General features: G+C 40.6%; 1 protein-coding gene across 1 annotated transcript; it reads left to right on the forward strand.

Annotated features, from left to right (window-relative positions):
* The first annotated feature begins 1,551 nt into the window (after nt 1-1,551).
* On the forward strand, nt 1,552-20,743 carry Esd (esterase D). The gene is made up of 10 exons (XM_041677506.1): nt 1,552-1,644; nt 5,330-5,378; nt 7,095-7,169; nt 8,640-8,728; nt 10,134-10,232; nt 11,023-11,147; nt 15,274-15,393; nt 16,698-16,796; nt 17,479-17,646; nt 20,522-20,743. Exons 3-10 carry the CDS (start codon nt 7,102-7,104, stop codon nt 20,600-20,602), a joined length of 849 nt encoding a protein of 282 aa, XP_041533440.1. The 5' UTR covers nt 1,552-1,644; nt 5,330-5,378; nt 7,095-7,101; the 3' UTR covers nt 20,603-20,743.
* Nucleotides 20,744-21,606: the final 863 nt, after the last annotated feature.

Consider the following 21,606-nt stretch of genomic DNA (forward strand, 5'->3'; position numbering starts at 1 on the left):
AGCTTACTTTACTTTCATACCCAAATAATAATGCATACTCTTAATATTCTAGAAGATAGAAGTTTTGATCTACTATAATTTCATGCTACCTGAAAGAAAAGTGTCATCGTGATTATTATTACCTCATATGAACACAAGAACCGTTTAAGTAAATTAGTAGTCTGTACCTCAAAGAAATCAGCTTACTAATCGAACACCCTTTAGACTTTGCTCAAACATTTAAGAATTAGAAAGAACCTGCAGACGTGGGCATTCTTTGATTGTTTTGGTTGTGAGACTCAGTTTGAAGATAACTACTTTTTCAGTAACTACATTTAAAAGGAGTTAAGCTGGGAGTGGTAGAGAACACGTTTAATTCCAGCACTGGGGAGACAGAAGCAGGTGGATGCCTGAGTTCAAGGCCAGCCTCGTCTACAGAGCAAGTTCCAGGCTAGCCAGGATTACATTTGAGACCAAATCTCAAATAATAGTCATAGTATTAATAATAACAATAATAAATTTAAAAATTCACCTTAATAGCTTCTCAATATAATATTCTTTTACGAACAGGTACATAAATATACCTGAGTCACATGACACAGAAAAGCTGTGCGGCAGCTCATCCACATTTGGGTTATAGTGGTCAGTTCACCTCCTTGTTATTTCTGCAAGACTAGCCACATAACGTGCAGGTGTCTGAGCAAAACTAAAAGGCAGAGCAGACCTCAGGGTTGCATGCTCATTAGGCCAGACAAACTCAGGCTGTGTACTGTATGCACAACCTAGCGGCCTAAATACTGATTTAAAAAATTAGTTGCAATGTTTAATTTTCTGAACAAAGTCCACTTGTTGGTTAAATTGGTGGAACAGAGATCTGCTGTGAATGATTAACCAGCAACTCTCAGACAGTTCAACTTTTATCGAGGAAAGGAAAACGGACATTGATAGAGTTACTGTGTGTCATCTTCTGGAATCCCCAACTCAAGCAGGTGCACCGAAGACAGGGGTGGAAATTTGAAACTTCGCCCAGGTTTCTGAACAACTGAAGAGTGACACTTAAGCCCTTCCCACAAGTTAACTGCGGCAGGCCCGCGGGTGTACTGGAGCCTCATTCCCTTGCTGCCTTCCGGAAGCATCTGAAGCGCGCTCCAGAGATCAGGAGATCCAACGTCAGATCAAACACACTTTGGCTTACCCTGGCGTACACAGTGAAAAGAGGAGCGCGAAAAGGCTGTCGGGAATGGCCTCGTGAAGGAGGGGCGGGGCCCCGGAGAGAGCAGGGATCATTCTTAGAGCAGGGCGACAGGGAGAGCGAGCCCTGAGGGCGGGGCCGCAGAATGGGAGCAGCCCTGGAGGGCGGGCTGCAGGGGGGGGGGGAAGGGGAGGGCCTTGAGGGCGGGGCCGTGAGGCGGGCCCAGAGAGAGGACAAGGGAGAGGGCGTGTCCATGGGCGGAGACTAGAGGGAGACCCTCCTCTGGAGGCGTGTCTGGGGGGGAGCGTAGTCGGGGACCCGCCTCTAAGGGCGTGTCTGAAGGGGCAGAGCGGGCCGTCCTGGGTGGGCGGGGTCATAGGGGCGGGACTCTAGGCGGACATGTTAAAAGCTCCGCCCTTCTTCTCTGGCCTTCGGTCTCCCCACCCCCACTCCTGGAGCGGTCTCTCCCCGAGGTAAGAGGGGGTAAGCGGCGAGCCCCGGCACCCTCCCCGGCCTGGGTCTGGGGTGGCCGTCCGCAGACGCCTAGCCGTGAGGCGGTGATGGCGGCGGCCCGAGAGTGGTGACGATCGCTGCGCCGTCCCGCCGAGGCAGGGCTGGCCTCGTCCCGCCGGGCCTGCTAATCGCATTAGCTCCGGGAAGCTGGAAACAATATGTGACCTGGGGCGCCGCGCGCTTGCTGGGAAGCCCGGGTTGGTGGGTGGAGTGCCCGCTAGTGCAGCTTGGTGCCGCGCATTCCGGTGCGGAGCTCCCGCTGCCGGGAAAGCATTTTGTCCCGGAACCCCGCCTGGGCTGCTGGCGACGCCACTGGGGCCCGGGCGACCCTTCACCCTGAGGCGCCGTCGGGAGCGCGCGGGGCCCGTGCACCCCGGAGCTGGAGCCCGGTGCTCACAGTTCAGGTGTCTGTTGTCCTCGATAGGTCGTTCCTGGTTGGGTCATCAGAAAGATGGCATTTACAGTTTTTGAAAATTAACAAAAGTTGCTATCACATTTTGTAGGCCTTATTAGGCCTAAAGATGAGCTACTTAAAGGCATTCATTGAGAAAGACGTGACTGAACACCCAGGCTTCTATAACGGTATTGTTTGTAGTGGAACATACTAGTAAGAAAATAGACTAAGTTTAAAATTATCTATTAGCCATATATAATTGCCGTTGTGGTAGTGGAATTTATTTATTTATTTTTATTTTGTAACTGATGCCTGCCCTAGAACTCACTACGACCAGGCTGGCCTCGAACTGACTGCTGGATTAAAGGCACGCATCACAAAGTTCATCTTGCTAGTGGAGATTTTTAAAGTTAAACTTTGAGACAGTCCAGATGTCAGTTAGGCTGTCCAGGCAACGGTCTGGAAACAAGCCAGAAATAAGAAAGGAAGTTGACTTGAAGATGAACAACCTAAGTTTAGTTTTAAATGTGTGGGATTTTACTGGCTGGTGATAGACGGGCCTAGCAATTCTGGCAGTAATGCTTACAAGTTTGAAAATAAGAAGGCAGATTTAGATTTTTCAACCCAGAAACTAGTTGAGTTAGGGGGAAAATATGTGAAGAGAGCAAGGAAAGGGGCACGTGGGCGGGGGCAGTGTGTGTGTGTGTGTGTGTGTGTGTGTGTACCTGAAATAGAGTGTTTGGCCAGAAGAGGCTTTGAGTAAAGAAATGCTTGCCAGTCAGTACTGTTGAGTTTGTGCCCGCCCCCCCCCCGCCCCCCCAGCAGCCGAAAATGTCGACTCATTGTGAAGCTGCAAGTGTTGGCCTTCATTGTCAAAGTTCCTTGACCAAACCCTAAGCCTTGTGGCGAACAGATGAAGTCACAGGTTGCTTAACAACTAGGCTAGATCCAGAGAATGTTTTCTTAGGATGGTTCATTCATGGGTGAGCATCCCAGAATGAGTTTAGGCAAGCCTAGATGGTTCTTTGACTATAAAATATGGTCTGCGATTCTAACGCAGTGGTAACGACTTGTGTATCTCCACAGAAAGGTGCAGAAGGACCTGACGATTCTGGTAGTAATGCTTAAAAATTTGAACATAAAAAGGCAGATTTAGATTTTTTTTTTTAACCCAGAAACTATGGTTGAAATTTAGGGAATGTGAGTTAGGGGGAAAGTATGCTAAGAGATCAAGGAAAGCGGGGAGGTGATAGAGTTTTGGGCAAGGTGAGACTTTGGGTAAAGACATGGTAGTTATTACTATGAGTTTGTACCAAACACACACACAAAGCAACAGAAAGTGCCTACTCATTGTGAAGCAGGGAAAGTGTTCATTGTCAAAGGTTTTCGACCAAACCCTAAGCCTTATGGCAAATAGTCATACATTGCTTAGCAACTAGGCTAGGTCCTGAGAAATGTGTTCATTCTTGTGCGAGCATCCTAGGATAAGCTTAGACAAGCCTAGATGCTACTTGGGCTGTGGACATGTACAATGTATAGACTATGGTAGGCAATTCTAACACAGTGGTGACTAATAGTGTATCTCCACATAAAGAAGGTGAAGTAAAATGTGGTATAAAAGATAAAAAGAAAATAAAATAGGGTGCCAGGAAAAGAATGCGTACTGCAAATGGAGCTTACAAGTCAGGAGTAGCAGTGAGTGAATGGAAGTGACCCCGAATGCTTAGGATGTCTGTAGATTTCCAAAATCTATTGATTTTAGAGCTGCACTAAATTTACTTTAAAATACCTTACTGATAATAAATCAACCTTAGCATACTTTAACTTTTTCTTTTATAAACTTTTTTAGAACTACTTAACATTATAATTATGCAAAATATGTTACATTCTTATTTTATCAGCTTTTTCTAAGTTTTACAAACTTTTTATAAAAACGAAGACCTGTTCCCACAATAGGCAGTGCTGATTTCACAGGGTCAGTCCTGTCAGTATTCCTGTCTCCTTCTTCCCCATTCATCCCACTGGGAGATCCTTAGGGCAGTACACATACTGTCCTCTCCCACAGTAGCAATGCCTTCTCCCAGCACCCTCATGTGAGGCCTGCAGGAGGCTTTTATTTTTAGGAGTTGGAGAGGAGAGTGTGTCTTGTTTACTTTCCCTTTTAGTCCTAAATTTGATAAGTGACTGATGACCATCATATTTCCTCTCTATTAATAAAAACCTTTTTGTGATGATATTTCATTTGTATTTTAATAAATAAAGCTTGCCTGAAGATCAGAGTGTAAAACAGCCCCACTGAGCAGTCTTACAGACCAGGCAGTGGTGACACACACATTTAATCCCTGTAGCCACACTAGTTTGCCTTAGAAAACTGGGCGGTAGTGGTGCACGCCTTTAATCCCAGCCCTAGAGAGGAATATAAAATGGGAGGAGACAGCGCCCAGTCTCAGTTTCATTCTGAGATTCCTGGAGGCAGCATTGCCACTTCGGACTGAGGTAGAGGTAAGAGCCAGTCAGTGGCTGGCTGTTTTGCTTTTCTGACCTTCAGGTTGAACCTCAATTTCTGCCTCTGGGTTTTTATTAATCGTGCTATACCTTTTAGTGTTTGTTCTCATGTTTTTAAAGAATTAAAGATCTCACTGAGCTTTGCTAATGGTTCTGTTAAATCTTTCACTGAATGTTGTCTTCCCTCTACTGCTATGTGTGTGTTTGCGGTTTCAGCTCTTACAGCATGACCATCATATATATCATATGTCCTTGACTAAACTGTTTGGGTGGAAGTTCCATCCCAAACTCCCTCCCCTGGGAGCTGCCTCAGTCCAGACTCCTCCTCCGAGATGCTCAAGACTACTCCCACAGGATATTTAAACAGCACCCTAGAGAACAAACATGTGGTTTTCCGGTCTTCCTTCCCTGCTCCTCTCTGGGGGGCTGGAAAGCTATCCGGGAGCATTGGTATCATTAAACCTGAGCTTTTTCTAATTCGGTCTGATTTAGTCTGATTTGGGTTATTACATCAGCAGAGAAGCTTATCGGGTGCAGAAACCTTTCATAAATCCTCTCTGTGCCGATTGTGTCTATTAAGGAAGACTAAGGGGTTGAAGTATTCATCCATCAACTATATTTCCGAGGTCAACAATCACCTCCCTCAAAAGAGTATCTCTGTTGGGAATATGTCAGTGTGTATAACCTCTGGGTAGCTTGTGCTGTGGTGGAGTATATTCTGATTACAATCTGTTTCTTCTTTTTAGATCCACTGCTCTTTGGTGCAGACAGAAAGAACAAGTAGCAACTTAACAGGTAAATTTAAGTGTTATTATTTGTGACTCAGTTAAAAATGATAATAGTATGGTTTAAAGCAGTTGTTAATTTTCACACAGAAAAGTTTTATTGAAAAATATAATTACCTAAATATAATCACTTGTTTACTAGATTTAAAATTGAATTTATAAAACAAATAAAAGGAGAAAATGTTAAGGTTTTTTTCTCTCTTTTTTTGGCATTCTACCAATTTTTTAAAAAAATGTTTTAACCATGTTTCTTCTGGCCAAGTAAAAAATTCTATTTAGAATTTAGTTACAATTGGAAATAAAGTATTTGTGGCTTATTCAGATAGGCAAGTAACAGTTTCAAATGGTACAAAAAAGTATCAAAAATGAAGTTCAAAAAATTACTCGTCAGTTCTACAAATCACAATAATTAGGTGCTTCTTGGGTACCAAATATGTGCCATGTTTTAAGGAAGTAGATGTAGTTTCTGCTAAGCAAAGGAAACAAGACTTCATTATAGAATCATTTAGCAAATCAATTGCATTCCCCAGTCTCGTATGTGCGTAAAATATATATACTGTCTGCCTCTGTAATGTTAATGTTTTAGGAACATGACTGAGAATAACTGAAATTTATATAGAATAATAACATGTTATGGAATAATTTGCCATTTAAGAGTTAATATTTTGTAAGTTAAAAACCAAGCTATCTATGAACAAAGGGTACTTTCTCTATGTGTAAGTACCCTAACTCTATAGAATTGGTTCATCTGGACTCAGAGAGAGAGAGAGAGAGAGAGAGAGAGAACAGAAAGCTCATGGTCCTCTCAGTGGCAGGGCACAAAGCAGCTGCGAGTAGCATCACCGATGTCTCCCACCAAGTTCAAATCACATTCCTCCAATGTACAACTAAGTGTCTGGATTAAAGACAAGGGTGGACATTACTCTCATTTAGAATTGTGCAAAGGCATTTCCAAATTTGCTTTTCAAACTGCTGTTGCACATCTAAGAGTAGCCTGGAATAGCAGTACCCAGTTACATCACTGAGAAGACCACCAGAGTGTAACACCTGCTTCTGGTGTCTCAAGGTGCTGGGTTTAAAACCTATTCTTTTATATTTTAAGTGGTGCCTCTAGGGGTGGGAGGAAATCTTTTTGTAGTTGCACACCAGAATCAGTTGATTCTTTTCTGTGTAATAGGTATTTATGATTAAGAAATATTCCAGGTTTTTCCCATGCATTTTCTGTTGAAAGGTAATATGTATGTTTAAATTTATCTTCATGTGATAACCAGATTCACTGAAGAGAAAAGGAATTCATTGCCATGCTTCAAAATTTCCTGACAAGCTCTTCCTTTAATTCACAGCTGAGAGTTTGTTTGCTTGTTAATTTGTTTGAGAGGAGAAATATTGATCAAAGATAGCTTGTCACTTTCTTGCAAAAACTTATAAGTTGAGTAATGGACGCACATATAAAGATGCCTGTGATGCTGGAAGTGCTCAGTAATTTTCTAAATTAATATAACTTAAGATCTGTCTTGAAAGATTGTCAGACAGTCACAACAGTAACGACAACAAACCTCACGGATGACATACCAAAGTACTGACATTTTCTAGAAACGAGTGTGGCTAGCACACCTTTGAGTGTGAAAACAGTTGTGTTTAGATAATGGATCCGGGAGCAATTCTGTCTCAAGGTTTTTAGGGACGAAATGCCTTTCAAATGAATGGGATTCATCCTCACCCACAGGAGGAAAATGGCACTGAGGCAGATTTCCAGCAACAGGTGCTTCGGGGGGCTCCAGAAGGTCTTTGAACATGACAGGTAAGCATTTAAGATGCAGTTGTAGAGACCTCTCATTCAGTTTTATTATGTATTTTGTTATCATTTTAAATAAAACTTCCACTTATAAACCTGCCTGCTCTGCCCCATGCCCACTGTGTATCTGAGAATTTCACCACATTTAATTGTTTCTGGCTTGGGCACTAGGAGAAGAAGGAGAGCCTGCAGACGATCTTCAAGCTGTGGCTTGATGGTCTTCTAAAATTTTCTGGAACTTTATCTGTGTTGCTCTTAAAAATTCAGAGAACATCTTCCTTGTGTATCTCCTAATATAGCAAAGAAACCTAGACTTGATTAAGTTGGCAGCTTAAACAGACATATTTGCTTCTACCACTGTCTGAAATCTGACTACTGTGTCTTAGGTGAATGCATTAAACATACACACATACACATATGCGGAGACAAAGAATCAGAGGACAGGAGCTAAGAACAATATTTCAGATGCATAAATGCAAATAGTCACATACCACATAACTTAGCAAAGGTTTAGTCCTTTATCATCATATGAGGAGGATGGCAGGAGGCAGGCATGGTGCTGGAGAAGTAGTTAAGAGCTATATCCTGATCTGGCAGAGAGAGAGAGAGAGACAGAGAGAGAGAGACAGAGACAGAGAGAGAGACAGAGAGAGACAGACTGGGAGGGGGGCAGGCATGGACTTTTGAAACCTCAAAGCCCACCCCCAGTGAAACACTTTCTGCACAAGGGCACACCACTTAATCCTTTCAAATAGTGTCACTCCCTTGTGACTAAGCATTAAAATATATGTCAGTGGGATCATTCTTATTCAAACCACCACACCCCAGAACTCTCATGGTGGAAGGAGAGAACTGACTCCCACAAGCTATCCTGACCACTACACAGGTACCATGGTGTGTCTACCCACACGGTGTATACTAACTCACCATGAGGGATAATTCTAGAATTCTTCAACTGCATGGTTTAAATTGTCAGACTGAAAAGGCTATGACGTATCAGAGCACTGGGAGCAAAGAAAATTTCTAAACGTTTAGAGGAGAAAATGGATTGAGATTTTATTTTAGGATACTGGTTAGTTCATGAGTCATATCCAAATCAACACTTTAGTGCCCAGAAGCAAACGTAGAACTGAAGAGCCATGGTTTTAGAATTCATTTCTTATAGAAGTTGCTTTGGTGTGTCATACTCATTAGAAATAAAGACTTTTTCATAGAAATGCTACATTGGGCATTACATTTAATTTTTTGAAATTTATTCAACCTCAGAGCATAGGCTCAGTATACTAAACCGGCTCCATTTTTTTTTTTAAAGGAGTACGGTATATTTCTTAAATGTTAGTACTTACTTTAAATGTTAAATCACATTTTAAAAATTCTTTACTGTATATTCTTCCTCTTTAAAAATTGTTAACTTAGTTTCTGTCTTGATTAATGGAGCACGTTACTACTACTTCTTTGTGGTTGTTAACATTGCAGTGTTGAGCTGAAGTGTAAAATGAGACTTGCTGTCTACCTGCCTCCACGGGCAGAGAGTGCCAAGTGTCCTGTGCTCTACTGGCTGTCTGGTAAGTGCTTTTCTTTGGAATTTCATAAAAGCATTTTGTCTTGCTTTTGATTGTGACCTACTTATCTATTTCTTGAGTCATTTATAAAAATCTTCAGGTGGGGCTGGAGAGATGGCTCAGTGGCTTAGAGCTTGTGGTTTGGCGTTTAGAATTCACGCCAGGCAGCTAGCAACTTCTTATAACTAGAGGTCGAGGGGATCTCATGCCCTCTGCTGGATTCCGAGGGTACAGGTACTTGCACTCACACATGCACACAATACACACATAATTAAAAAGTAATAAATGCTTTTAAAATTTTAAATTTTGTCCTACTCCATTTTATGGCTTTATCTTGAGAATAATTTCAGACTTAAGAGAATTACACTTTTAGTTCCTCTTCAATTAGACTAAGTCACTTAGCTGAGAACATAAAGTTCAGTACTCAGTGATAAGGGTTTGGGAAACTTATACATAATTTGTACCCGTCCAATCATTTCTAGAGTTTGCAAAGACTCTAGCGGTCAAACAGAACACAAGGATGCATGCATTAGAAAGCAGACAAGAAACTTTCTAGATGGGCTGAATGCTGAATTCTGGTCTAGAGCAAAATATTAGGTCTCACGAGTATAGTGGTATATTATTTGTGTTTTAATAAATAAAGCTTGCCTGAAGATTAGAAGGCAAAGCAGACATACTAGTCAGACATACAAGCCAGGCAGTGATGGCACACACCTTTAATCCCAGGAGTCAGGCAGCTGGATCTCTAGGAGTTCAAGGCCACCCTGGACTGCACAAGATTGGGTCTGTCTAAAAGAGAAATGGAGCTCACACAAAGGTGATCCCAGCACTAGGAAGGTGGAGACAGGAGCAATATGGTGGAGAGAGGAATATAAAGGGGAAGAGACAGGAACTCACTGGAGTGTGGAGTCTGAGATTGGTGAACATTGCAGGATCGCCCCTTTGTTCATCCTAGCCCTGGTGGAGGTAAGATCTCTCTAGTGGCTGGCTGCTTTGTTTTCCCGATCTTCAGGTTGAACCCCAATATATGTCTCTGGGTTTTTGTTATCCGTGCTACAAAAGAGCATTCAGTTATTTTTAATGTTACTTGTAACTTTGTGTCTTATTAATTTAATACTGTTTATGAGTAGGCTTAGTCTCTATTCTCTTGTGGGCTAATAACTATAAATGTTTTATAGTTAATTTGTAGCATATGCATTTGAGTAAGCTTCATTTTTGCAACTATTCAGATATTTAGCAGTGACCTTTGGAAAAGTGCTGCCGTGTTAGGTTCCGCTCAAGCATCACTGCTAGTTTACTTGGTCACTCTCATATCAGTCTTCAGTAGCTGATTTACTGTATGGTACAATATTAAAGCTCGTGGAATATTCACAGTGTAGCTTGACATAACAACCTTTTTCACCTTCAGGATTAACTTGCACGGAACAAAATTTCATAACCAAGTCTGGCTTTCAGCAAGCTGCCTCAGAACACGGCCTTGTCGTCATTGCTCCAGATACTAGTCCCCGTAAGTGTCCTGTGCAAAATGCCTTACAGACATCTAAGTCTTCGTCTAAGTTGTAAGTAGAATAATGCCCATTATATAATTCCTCCAAGTTTTTGCTGCCATTACCCTTTGGTTATTCAAACAACATCATGACTCTAAAATACCATACTGGGAGTAGATTGGGGAAACTGGATGAAATAATTCCAGAGAACATTAGGGGGACATTTTTAGCTCAAGATAGTGATTTTCACCATTGACATCTGTCTCCTCATAGTGGTGAAGAGAATTCCAGAAGTTTCAGTAGTCCAGGAGAGTCATCAGGGAAAGCATCACAACACAGTCCTGGAAAATAAAGAGCACATGAGCTTCTTGTAACGTAATAAACATACGTGTTTTCAGAATGTGTAGGAGGATGTTGAAGTTAGGGTAGCTTGCCTTGCCTCCTGAATTCTCATTTGGAAGTCTTCCTTCCCTCTCACCTCATTGGCCAGAACAAGTGCCATGTACCACTCAAGGGAAAAGGACCCAGAAAGCTGAATCCCTTAATGTATTTCAAAAAGTAGAAGAGAGTTCACAATGTTTCGTGAAAGCTCCACTGTGTGTGGATGCACATCTTCAGCGAACAGTGTGTGTGGTGGGGGTCATTATCTTACTAAGTAGCCTAGGCTGACAGGCTGGGCGATGAGTGAGTACCCTGTCTCAGCCTCCCAAGTGCTGAGATTATAGGTAGGTGCCACTGTACGTTACTCAAAGTGTTACTGAGCATGGGGAGCAGCCGTAGAGTGGTAAAAGTATTCCCTTCCCTTGCTAGGTGGATGCAACATTAAAGGAGAAGATGACAGCTGGGACTTCGGCACTGGTGCGGGCTTCTACGTGAATGCCACTGAAGACCCCTGGAAAACAAATTACAGAATGTACTCTTACGTAACCGAGGAGGTAATTCAGTTGTCTTGTAATTATTGACTGATGACCACTGAGAGTTTAGTTTTCATTACGGAGCCCTTCCAAACCTGAGAAGTTATAGGAGTGACACTGGAAAACCAATTTTAATTTAGGAAAAATTCCAAGATCTGCTAATATTATAACTGTAGGATTTTAAATGTTTTTTTTTTTTTTTTATAATTATATGTAGGTCTGTGCACACTTTCCAGGTTATCTGAGAAAATAACACATGACAAGACCTTCATGTTCTGGAGCCAGTTCAGTTAGGTATCTTATGTAGTAAGCAAGGGCTTGATTGGAAAGGGCAAGTGGAAAAGCATGACTTCTTTAGTAATGTTGATATGCAGTGTATGTATTTTCCTGGATTTTATCACATATATCATAAAAACTCAGAAACAGTTGGAATCTTGGTCATGTATAGTTTGTGGTGAGTTGTTTGTTGTTTTTGGTGCTGGGGTCAAACTCAGGATCTCATGCATACTAGGCAAGAACTTCACCACTGAGGCACCCCAGCACCCAGGCACCCATAATTTAACCCTTAGATAGCAATTATGCTTTGCTATATTCTGAGCTTTTAATTTTTTACTTATTTTGTATATATTGATTTATTGGTGCGGTTTTTCCTGTTAGCGTTTGTTCATTGTACATTATCCTAGGTTTCAACGTTTTCATACAAGCAATACCCTTGACTTCTCTGCTCCCTTACTGCTAGTTATTCCTCTATCAGACATGCCAGCCTGCAGCACATGGCCACATGCATCCTAGGATAGCTACGAATACAGCCCAACAAAACAGCAAACTTACTGAAGGTATATGTGTGTCTGTTTATTCTGAAGTGTGAGCTCTGTAGAGGACAACATCGTGTTGCATTTGCACACCCTGCTTTCTTCTTTCACATTATATCACATAAGTGATTTTATGTATCTAGGATCCACAAATGAGAGAAAACAGGATTTATCTAAATTTGCTTAACATGTTAATCTCCAGTTATATCCATTTTCTTGCAAATTACATAATTTTATTCTTCATGGCTGAAGAATATGAACCACATTTTTGTTACCCATTCTTCTGTTGATGGATACCTAATTTGATTTATAATTTAGGTATTGTACAGTAAACATTGATGTGCAGATGTCTCTGTGATATATCGACTAATGTGTGGGTCCTAGGATTCAGGCTCAGAATTGTCAGATTGTCAGGCTTAGAGGCAAGTGACTTTTATCCTCTCACTAGCTCTGAGCACTTTTCAGTTGAAAAGTATGTATCAATTCCTGTCATTTTCTTGTTCTTTGTTTGTTTATCCACTATTATACCATGGCTTATTCTTTACTGTAGCCTCATGAATGTGTTTATTTTTCTTCAGTACATAGGATTCCTTCATATATTCTCTATAGTAGATCATCAATTCTCTAAACTGTTAATTTTTTTTTCTGTAATTATGAAGGGATAGTTTGGCTGGGTATGGTAATCTGAGTTGACTATCATTTCATTGTGTACACTGTGTTACCCTATGCTCTTCCAAGTTTCAGGGGTTCTATTGAGAAATCTGATGTGTTATGGTGGGCTAGTGTGACTTGGTGCTTCTTAATTGCTGCTTTTAGTGCTTTCTGATCTCTGTACTCAGTTTCAGTGATGATGTGAATGGGGAGATTCTTTCCTGGTCTTGTCTGTTGACATTCTAAATGCCTTCTGGGTGAATCTGGAAGACCATTTCATCCCTAGACTTAGAAATTTTTCTGCTTTGCTTTTATTGATTATATTATTTATGTCTGAGGTTCTTCCTATTGTCCCATGAATCATAAGTTTGACTTTTTATTTGTATCCCAGAGATCTTGTTTAGTTTGTCTTTATCAATGTCCAAATGTTCATATTCATTTATTTCATCTTCTGTCCCTAATGTTCTGTCTTAAATAAGCTTTATCCATTCTGCAGGTGAGGCTTTCTACTTGTTAATTTGTTTAATCAAGAGCTTTTCATTTTAAAATTTCAACTAGATCTTATTTCAGTAGCTTTCCTTCTATTGAGTCCTTCTTTCATATCTTGTATTGATTTCCTTGTTTACTTTGCTTACTTATGTTCTTTAATTCATTTAGTTTACTGTGTTCTCTTGATTTTGTTAATCATTCTTACATTTGTCCTTTTGAAAATTTGTCTGAGATTCTATCTAAATCACTCTGATGGAATCCACTACTGTGGAATTGTTTGGGGGTTTTTGTTTGGTTTTGGTTTTCAGGTGTCATACTGCCTTAATTAAATGTGTCTCGTATTCCTGCCCATTGGAATTTGTGTACCTATGGTTACTTCATAGGTTGTATTATATACATCATAGGTTGGATTGTATACTTTCATGGGAAGAATTTGCAAGGTTTACATGGGGCAATGTTGTAGGATTGAGGTGTCTTTCCTCCACAGTAGACTGAGATGTAGTTCTTGGCTAACCCCTCAGATCATTTGATCAATAGCACCAGGCATAATTCTCAAGAATATTGTTCACCACAGAAGCAACTACAAATGCTAGACAGGTCCACTTGCAAATATAGTTGGTCATCTATTTAACTTTAATATTTGAGTCATAAAGGAACAAAGGTAGTATGGGGTATACTAAAGTTAAGACTCCAAAAGAAATATGCTGAGGAAGTACATGGATTCGTGTTTGAGCAGAGGAGAAAGACACCAGGAGGGAAAAGTAGAAGGAATGGGGAGCCTTGGAATATTGCTAAGATCCCACGGGGATTAAAGATTGTTAAAAAGTAAAGAGAGAGAGGGAACGAGGTAGAAATGATGATGCATCTGTGGACGGTGCATAGGGAAAATTCTGTAAAATAAAATGGGTGCAGAAGTTAGTGGAACACAGGACAATCCTAAAACTACTTGAGCAATAGAAAACATAAATTTAGGAAATGTGCAAGAGAGAATATATTTAAGATGTAAAAATAAAGTCAGGTAGTCTTTTTAAATGTAGCACGGGTCAGTAATTCTTTCTTGGTAGGGTGGGTTTTGCATTTCTTCCCTCCCTGTATTGTTTCACATGACTTTTCTGTAGTGGAGGTGCAATTTGTATATCCAGTTCAAACCTGGTGAGTTTTCAGTGGCCCAGTGGAATTTGAAACAATACATTTGGGCTGAGTGTCTTCTCTCTAGAGCAGTGGTTCTCAGCCTTCCCAATGGTGTGGCCTTAATACAGTCCCTCCCTCATGCTGTGCTGACCCCAACCATAAAGTTATTTCATTGCTACTTCAGAACTGTGTTTTTCAATGGTCTTAGGCGATCCCTGTGAAAGGGTCCTTTGAACTCCCCCTCGGGGGATGGCATCCTACAGGTGGAGAACCCCTGCAAGCTAGCAGCCCTCTGCAGGGAATGTTGCTTTGAGGGTGATAGCCACTCAGTATTCTGCATATGTTAGAGGTCACACTTCTCTGGCTGTTGCCCTTTTCTTGGAAGCCTTGTCTTAAGGCTCTGGCTGCCTTTGACTGTGGTCCTTCCAGTCTCCATGCACTTTCAGACTATATTATTATGAAATTTCATCCTATTCCCGTTAGCTGGATTTTATAAGTATTTTTCAGTATTAGTCTAATTTGAATGATTTCATAATTTTCCATGTACTTTATACTTTTTCTTATGTAAGACATTTGTGTTTTGAAAACGCTTTTACCATAACAAATACCTTCCTACCTAGCTTTTCTCCATGAAGTATTCATTCCTTATAAGATTAGCAGCATTAGCTGCTAAGCCTGAAGATTGAGTTCTATAGCAAGATAGAAGCCACCTAAAGGAGAGAGCTGGGCTGTCACAAGTTGTCTTGTGGACTCCATAAGGGGCATAGTGCAGATATGCGTGGGGACACACACTAAGTAAATAATTACGGGGGCGGCTGTCAGAATGTTTCGAATGTTCTTCTCTATCATATTCTTAACTTTATCCATTGATTTATAAAACATCTGGGCGCATATTTTTCAGTGACATATTAGTAACCGTTGTCCACCTGAGGGTTTTTCTTATAATCCACACCAGTTCAAGCCACTGTGCTTTTGATCTGCAGCAGATCACACTGCTATTATAACTTTGGAAAAAGTCTAATATTTCCTCTGAGATCTTAATCATATCATTAAATTCTTTCTAGCTTCCACAACTCATAAACGCCAATTTCCCAGTGGACCCACAGAGGATGTCTATTTTTGGTCATTCCATGGGAGGCCACGGAGCTCTGATTTGTGCTTTGAAAAATCCTGGAAAATACAAAGTAAGATAACAATAAGCTTCATTGATAAAACACTTCTGGAGAGTAATGGGGATGTTCAAAGACTGAGATTTTGAACTGGCTTTAGAATCAGTCAGGGATTAAACATTTCTTGGGTTGGGTTTTCGGGAAGTACGCTGAAACTTGATCACATGTGATACATGCTATACAATTATCATCATAGGAATTGCATCAGAATGGTTCTTATTGGCCTGGTAGAAGTAGTAGAAATACAGCTTATATTTTCATTGCTCTTTTTCGGACTGTAGTTTTGAACATATTTTCCCTCAGGATTGTTAGTCTTGATTACTGTTATTATGTGACACTATCTGTCTATCATTGCTTCAACTTGAGAAACATCTCTGTAATGCTGAATTTGATTGCCTACAGTGGAGAACATTCATATTTTAGAATTTTATGTTTATGAATCCTCTGAATGAGGCTGAAATGCAACTTGGTTGAAACATATCTCTCACATCCCTGATTCCTCATGCCCTAAACCCCTACCGCACACCCCGCTTTATTTAAGGCTTTGTAGATTTTCTTTTCTTTTAATGAGACAAGATTGAAAAGCCACAACTGAAATACTAAATTCATCAACTGAAATGAAGTGTGCTTAAAAGCGGGATGCGTGTTTTAAAACAGGGTGTTTGGCATCTTGAGACTGGTTTCATCTGTTTCCTTCCTTTGGAAAGGCTGCAGTCACTTTAGGCATTGCTACTGAGAGATGCAGTGTTACTCGTAGCAGCTTCCTAACCCAGCACTAGAACATAAGGGTTCAGTTTTCCAATTATTATACAGTCAGCGAATTTATTGTCTAAGGTAGAAAGTGAACTTAAATATTTTATTAACTTAATTTTTTGTTTGTTTTTTAAAAATATGAGTAGTCATGCACTTGTGAACATTGAGAACTCTAGAGCTGAGAAACACACTGTTGCCCTACCGAGACTTGGCATTGTGTGTGAAGGCAGTCCTCCTTGCTTCTGTGCGACACTTAAGAGAAACGCCTCATTTAACGAGGGCTTCACTAAGGGAGACATCAGTGTTTATATCAGCACAGATCAGTTTTCTGCAGGAATGAGGAGTGGAAACTCTGAACGCAAACTTTTGTTTGTACCTAAACTGACTTCTAAGGCCTGGTGTGCACAAAGCACTTCAGTTAGTGAGCTTTTGAAATAAATTATACAGTGTAGTATGAAGAGGCCACAGTTGCAGGGATTTTGTGTTAAATAAGAGTTGCAAGTTGTATGCATTCATATTTGATTAGCAACATATAACTTATTCTTAAATTTCCTTTGTCTCTCAAGTCTGTGTCAGCATTTGCTCCAATTTGCAACCCAGTGCTCTGTCCTTGGGGCAAAAAAGTTTTTAATGGATATTTGGGACCAGATGAAAGTAAATGGAAGGTAGGTGATGTTTAAGAAATACTCATTCTTAAATTTTTAGGTTTGTTATATATACATCTATATGTGTATGCATATATACCATATATGTATTTGTGTGTGTTACATAATCATATATGTTGACTATTGTGTAGTTAACTCCTGCATGCTCGTGGGGTCTACATCTGTAGATTATCCAAAAGAAGTTGTCATTTTAGTCACATTTGTAGTTAGTTAACATGGTCAGACCTTTCCTCATTGTCTCTGTTCCCTGCTACCTCACCTTGACACTGTAGCAGGTACTAGGAGTAATCTGTAAGTAATTTCCAGTACTAGGGAAGGTATGTGGGTTGTATGCAAACATCGCTATTTATATAAGTTATTGAAGCATTGCCATGTTGACATCCTTGGATGGGTTCCACAGCCAATCCCCAGATGCCCGGGGACAGCTATGTAATAGTAACCTTGGTTTTTGGTTGTTCTGATCATGGAAGTTGTCCTGAGGCTGCTTTCTCTGATGGTGATTGCTTTCGTATTTCTAAGTTACCATTAACTCTAAATTAATTTTACAAAAATTTAAATTGGATGTCTGACTGATTTAGGCTAAAAGTTAAAATAATTTTGAGTTTAATTTTGCTTTTAGTATAGTATATTCTGGAAAATACTGTTTTGGACACTTGTAAAATTTTAATATTTCTGTTTATAGGCATACGATGCAACCTGTCTTGTGAAGTCCTCTTCAGGTTCCCAGATTGACATATTAATTGATCAAGGAAAAGATGACGAGTTTCTTACAAACGGGCAGTTACTCCCTGATAACTTCATAGCTGCCTGCACAGAAAAGAAAATCCCTGTTGTTTATAGGTTACAGGAGGCAAGTATTGGGAAACCTTTGTTTGATCTACATAGCAAAACTTTTAAAAAGCTAGATTATGTACAACATAGATTTCATTTTAGCTACTTGAGGACAGAGGATGATGCTGGCCGCAGGAGTCTTTAGTTACATTAAGACATCTGGAGTGAAATGTGCGGTTCCTTAGCCAAATTAAATAAGAAAGCTTTTGACAGTGAAAAATAATGCAGTTTTCCCCGTTGTCAGGCAGTGGGAAACAAGAAGTGTAAGGCTTGAATGGCATAGTCTCCCACAGACTCACCGCTGGTACTCTAGAATGTGTGCTAGGCTTCATGTACCCCGTGACCTCGGAGACTGTGGTCTCCTACAAGTGCTGCTGTGAAGGGGAGTGTGGTTGGCTTGCAGACTTCCTCTGAAATTCTTCTGACCGTCCACTGGGTCACCTTTTTGTGCTGCTCTGGTTTTAGAAATTTTACTTTTAGTTTTTAAAAATACTCAAGAGGTTCAGAATATAATATAAACAAAGCATTCATTTCAAGATGAAAAATGAATACTGAAAATCATATGATCAAGTTTTATAAAAAGCTTGTTAAAGCTTAAAGGTGACGTGTCTGGCATGTCTACTACAGTGTGACTATGGCGACAAATGTCAGGTAAATGTAGCCAGTGTGCAGCGTGGCTCCCTACAGTTCGCACCATGCTTTCACGGCACGGACTCAGTGTGTGGTGGAATCAGGACTGTTAAACAAGATCATGGCCACAAGTTCTGGCCCGTCCTCTTTCTGGTTTTTCTAGGCAGTGTTCTGAAGAGCAAAAGGATGAATTAGAGCTAGCACAAGGGGAGACTGGGTGTAGCCTGCTACCTCTCGAGCTTTCACGGAGTTTGTAATTCCATGTTTACAAGGGTGGTTTGATCATATGGACCATATAAAAATGTGTGTGTATGTATGCACATTCATATTTATCTCCACTTATTAAGTCTCTGTGTGTATTTCATCCTTAAGTAATAGCATTTTATTTTAGGATTATTTGATTTTAACTATCTGTCTGTGAACAGGAGCTGGAAACAGGTTTTATATAAAAAGAAAGACAAAAATGACTGCAGTTCTGTGCATGCTAACTGTCTTCATTGTCAAGTCAGATGTTCTCAGTTTATGTTTATGCTTTGTCAGTTGCCAAAGAAGATTGCTTGAGAGGAAAGGACTAGTTCATGAGGATATTTACTTATTTCATATAGTTTTTAATCTGGGGCTTTGTGGCATCTAAGTTGAAAAACTGTGATATGCAGCAGAACTCTGGCAGTGTCCAGACACTCCGATTATGACAGTAGGACCTTAGAGGCCCTGATTTTAGTTACTGAAGTTACAAAATGGGAAGAAAAGTTCAGTGGCCTAATGCTGAGGAAACATCCAGAAACAGCACCCCCTTCTTAGAAAAGAGAAAAGGGGAAGGCTAGCCTTTCTGCTCAAGTCTTAGGGCTTTTTTGAAGATTCCGGGGGCTGTTTTGACCTCTGCCCATCTCTGCTGCTGTGTGAAAGGTCATTATCTAGCACTAGACTCTGACTGATATGTAAGCAAATGAAGGTCTCTCACGGCTCTTCTTTATTCACTCAAAGTTCAACCTGAGCCTTTCTAAATGGATCTAGACAGTATGTAGGGAGGTGCTGCCTTTTGATGTGGAGATCCATAGTGTGTGGAGCACTGCTTCCCTTTTGAGAGTTGACTGAAGGCAGAAAGAATGGGTTTACATTCTCAGAGCCAGCTTTCCTACTGAGCGTTTTTCCATTTAGAGTTTGGAGTGGAGGAGAAAGGGCCTTAAGTGTCGCTAAATATAGGGAATTACACAGCTGCTTGACAAGCCAAACTGACTAGTTAGTTAGAGAATGTAGTGGGAGGCGCTCATTTAATAAGCTCAGTAAGCAGAAACGGAACCCTACCCAAGATGGCATGCTTAGCCCCAGTTGTCTACCTTTGGCAGAACTCCAGTAGTCAGCGTGTTCTCTTACCTCTTGTTGATACTTTCAAAACTCCTTCTTGGTCCCTCACGGCAGGCAGCGGGCATAACTCTAATTATTGAGAAGTGGGAAATCAAGTGATTCTAGGGCACAGTCTTGGTCATGATGACCTTCCTCTTGGATGCTCTTCCACATTCGAAGACAGGTTACTCTTAAGTTACTGGGACGCGTCTGCATTAGAACTTCGTTCATGATGGATCCAGAGTGACCTTCCAGACCTTTTTGCAAGAAAAGAGAACATGTACTGACTCAAGAAAATGTAGGCAGTTCCCTATTTCTCCAGTGAAAGCTTGATGATATTTTGTTAGGATTGTTTTTATCTTACATGCTTAGAAAAATTCACATTTCCCCATCAGAGACTGTTCAATCATACACACACACACACACACACACCACACGAGTTCTTAGACTTATGTCACTTTCAGTTTATTCGTGGTGCTGTTCCTCAGGCCATTGATATTTTAAATCTCTAAGAAGTTCGTCCAGTCTTAATGTTTTTCTTTCAAAGCTACTTACCTTGTACTCAGAGGAGAGAAGGTTGCATTTCCTTCCCCTATAGCAGTGGCTTTCATTGGAGTAGATTCAGCTTGCTCCATTTTATGTACAGTTTGATGAATTAATTCCTTTCTTCTCAAATAAAAATAGGACATGGGTAAGAGAATTTTTTCTTCCTCTTTCCATAAGGGTACATGTACCCATGTGTGCTTGTGCATGTAAAGGCCAAAGGTGAACATCAGGTGACATGCCTCAGATTCTGTCACTTTTTGGAGCATGTACAAGCAAATTAAATGACAGGAGAGTCTGAATGACTCATTCATAAGAGAGACATTTATGTCGGGGTTTCTGAATGGCACAGAACAATGTCTTACTTTGTCTTCCAGGGTTATGATCATAGCTACTACTTCATTGCAACCTTCATCACCGACCACATCAGGCATCATGCAAAATACCTGAACGCATGAATAGCTTCAGGTGGAAGAATCTCACCGGGATTATAAACCTTGGACTACATGGAATTGCTCAGTAAAAGATTTGGGGTTTCCTCTCAAAAGATCATCCTCCTGCAGTTGAATCACTTTTCTGAATAAAGATATCAAACTTTCTGATAGTTATTTTACACAGTTATTAATTCACATAGGAATTTAATACTTGATAGTTTTTGAGTCCTTTGGAAATCCCTGTTAAATAGCCCCAAGGCTTAGACTGAATACAGTTCTATTGGAGTGATGTCAGGGTTGAAAGGAATTCCACACAAATTTCTCACCCTCCAGGTCTCTGAGGCCACTGGCTCTTCTCACCGTGTCTTCAGGGATTTGATTTTTCAAAGGCATTTGCTAACTGATCGTTAACCGGACAGGGGAGCAGGCCCAGGAGACTTTAGTAAACGCACATCATCACACAGCTGTCAGCAGACTCCCTCAGCTCCAGTCCAGTGAGGGCTCTCTTACCTACTGAGCTGAACGCATTGGTAAATACTGGTTTGGGCTTTGTTGAGTCTCTCAAGATTATATACTAAGACCCAATCTGAAAAGAGTTATGTAAGCGGACTAGTAACTTACATGTTACTCTAAACAAATGCTTTCTCCTAGTTACATAGAAAAGTTTAACTTGGTGAGTTCACAGAGAAAGGTGATTGGTCACTGTAAATACCCACACACTCCCTAAAGAACTTAATAGACAGCCTTTTGAAATATGATATGGAGCCTGATTGCTTTAATAGTCTTAGATTTTTCTGTTAACGCAAAGGTTCTGTCCTAGTTTTCCCTCTGTTGTTAGGGTCAAGCACCGTCAACAAAGGTTTTCCCTCTGTTGTTAGGGTAAAACACTATGACCAACAGCATCAAGAGGAGAAAGTGTTTGCGATCTGACACGTCCACATCAGTTAATTGAGGCAGGAACTAGCGGAATGCTCTCTACTGACTTGCTCTCTGTGGCTTGCTGAGCTTTCCTAGAGTACCCAGGACCA

Source organism: Microtus oregoni, unplaced genomic scaffold, assembly GCF_018167655.1.
Source record: "Microtus oregoni isolate MIOR12 unplaced genomic scaffold, Mior012 000001F_ref0000356, whole genome shotgun sequence".
NCBI lineage: Eukaryota > Metazoa > Chordata > Mammalia > Rodentia > Cricetidae > Microtus > Microtus oregoni.